At 53.3% G+C, this 653-nt stretch overlaps 1 protein-coding gene across 1 annotated transcript in view; it reads right to left on the bottom strand.

Annotated features, from left to right (window-relative positions):
* EMH_0017420 (uncharacterized protein) overlaps nt 1-653 on the bottom strand; it is a gene marked incomplete at both ends in the record, with an annotated part of 4249 nt that overhangs the window by 2770 nt on the left and 826 nt on the right. Inside the window, 1 exon segment of the mRNA XM_013500900.1 lies at nt 59-556. Coding sequence (XP_013356354.1) covers nt 59-556 — 498 coding nt within the window.

Genomic DNA, 653 nt, shown 5'->3' with positions numbered 1-653 from the left:
AAATAAAATAAAATAAAATAAAATAAAATAAAATAAAATAAAATAAAATAAAACATACGGGCTTAGGCGCCTCATCGCTAGATGATGAAGACCCCTTTTGCTGCTGCTGCTGCTGCTGCTGCTGCTTCTTTTTCTGTCTTCGTTGTGCTGCACGGCTCAACCGCCCCGTTCCTGCTGCTGCTGCTGCTGCTGTTGCTGCTGCTGCATCTTCTTCTGCTGCTTCTGCTGCAGCAGGGCTATCACCTGCTTCTGCTGCAGTTGCTGCTGCTGGCTTTGCTGCTGCTGCTGCTGCTGCTGCTGCTGGTTTTGTTGCTGCTGCTGGGGGGCTGTCGCCTTCTATCTCCTGCAGCAGCGCATCTATGTCATCATCATCTGCTGCTGCTGCTGCTGCTGCTTTTCCTTTCTTTCCCTTTCCTGCTGCAGCTTTTGCTGCTGCTTTCGGTGCTGCTTTTGCTGCTGCCTTTGCTGCTGCTGCTGCTGCTGCTGCTGCTGCTGCTTTTCCCTTGGGGGGCGCTGGCGCCTCTATCTCCTCCAGCAGCTTATCTATGTCTTCGTCCTGATGCACATACACCCCACATCACGCTGCTGCTGCTGCTGCAGCTGCTGCTGCTGCAGCTGCTGCTGCTGCAGCTGCTGCTGCTGCAGCTGTTGCT

The sequence above is a fragment of the Eimeria mitis genome, genomic scaffold (genome assembly GCF_000499745.2).
Source record: "Eimeria mitis Houghton genomic scaffold, Emh_scaff601, whole genome shotgun sequence".
Taxonomy (NCBI): Eukaryota; Apicomplexa; class Conoidasida; order Eucoccidiorida; family Eimeriidae; genus Eimeria; species Eimeria mitis.
The sequence above is the reverse complement of the archived record's forward strand: the minus strand, read 5'-3'. Positions and strand labels throughout refer to the sequence as shown.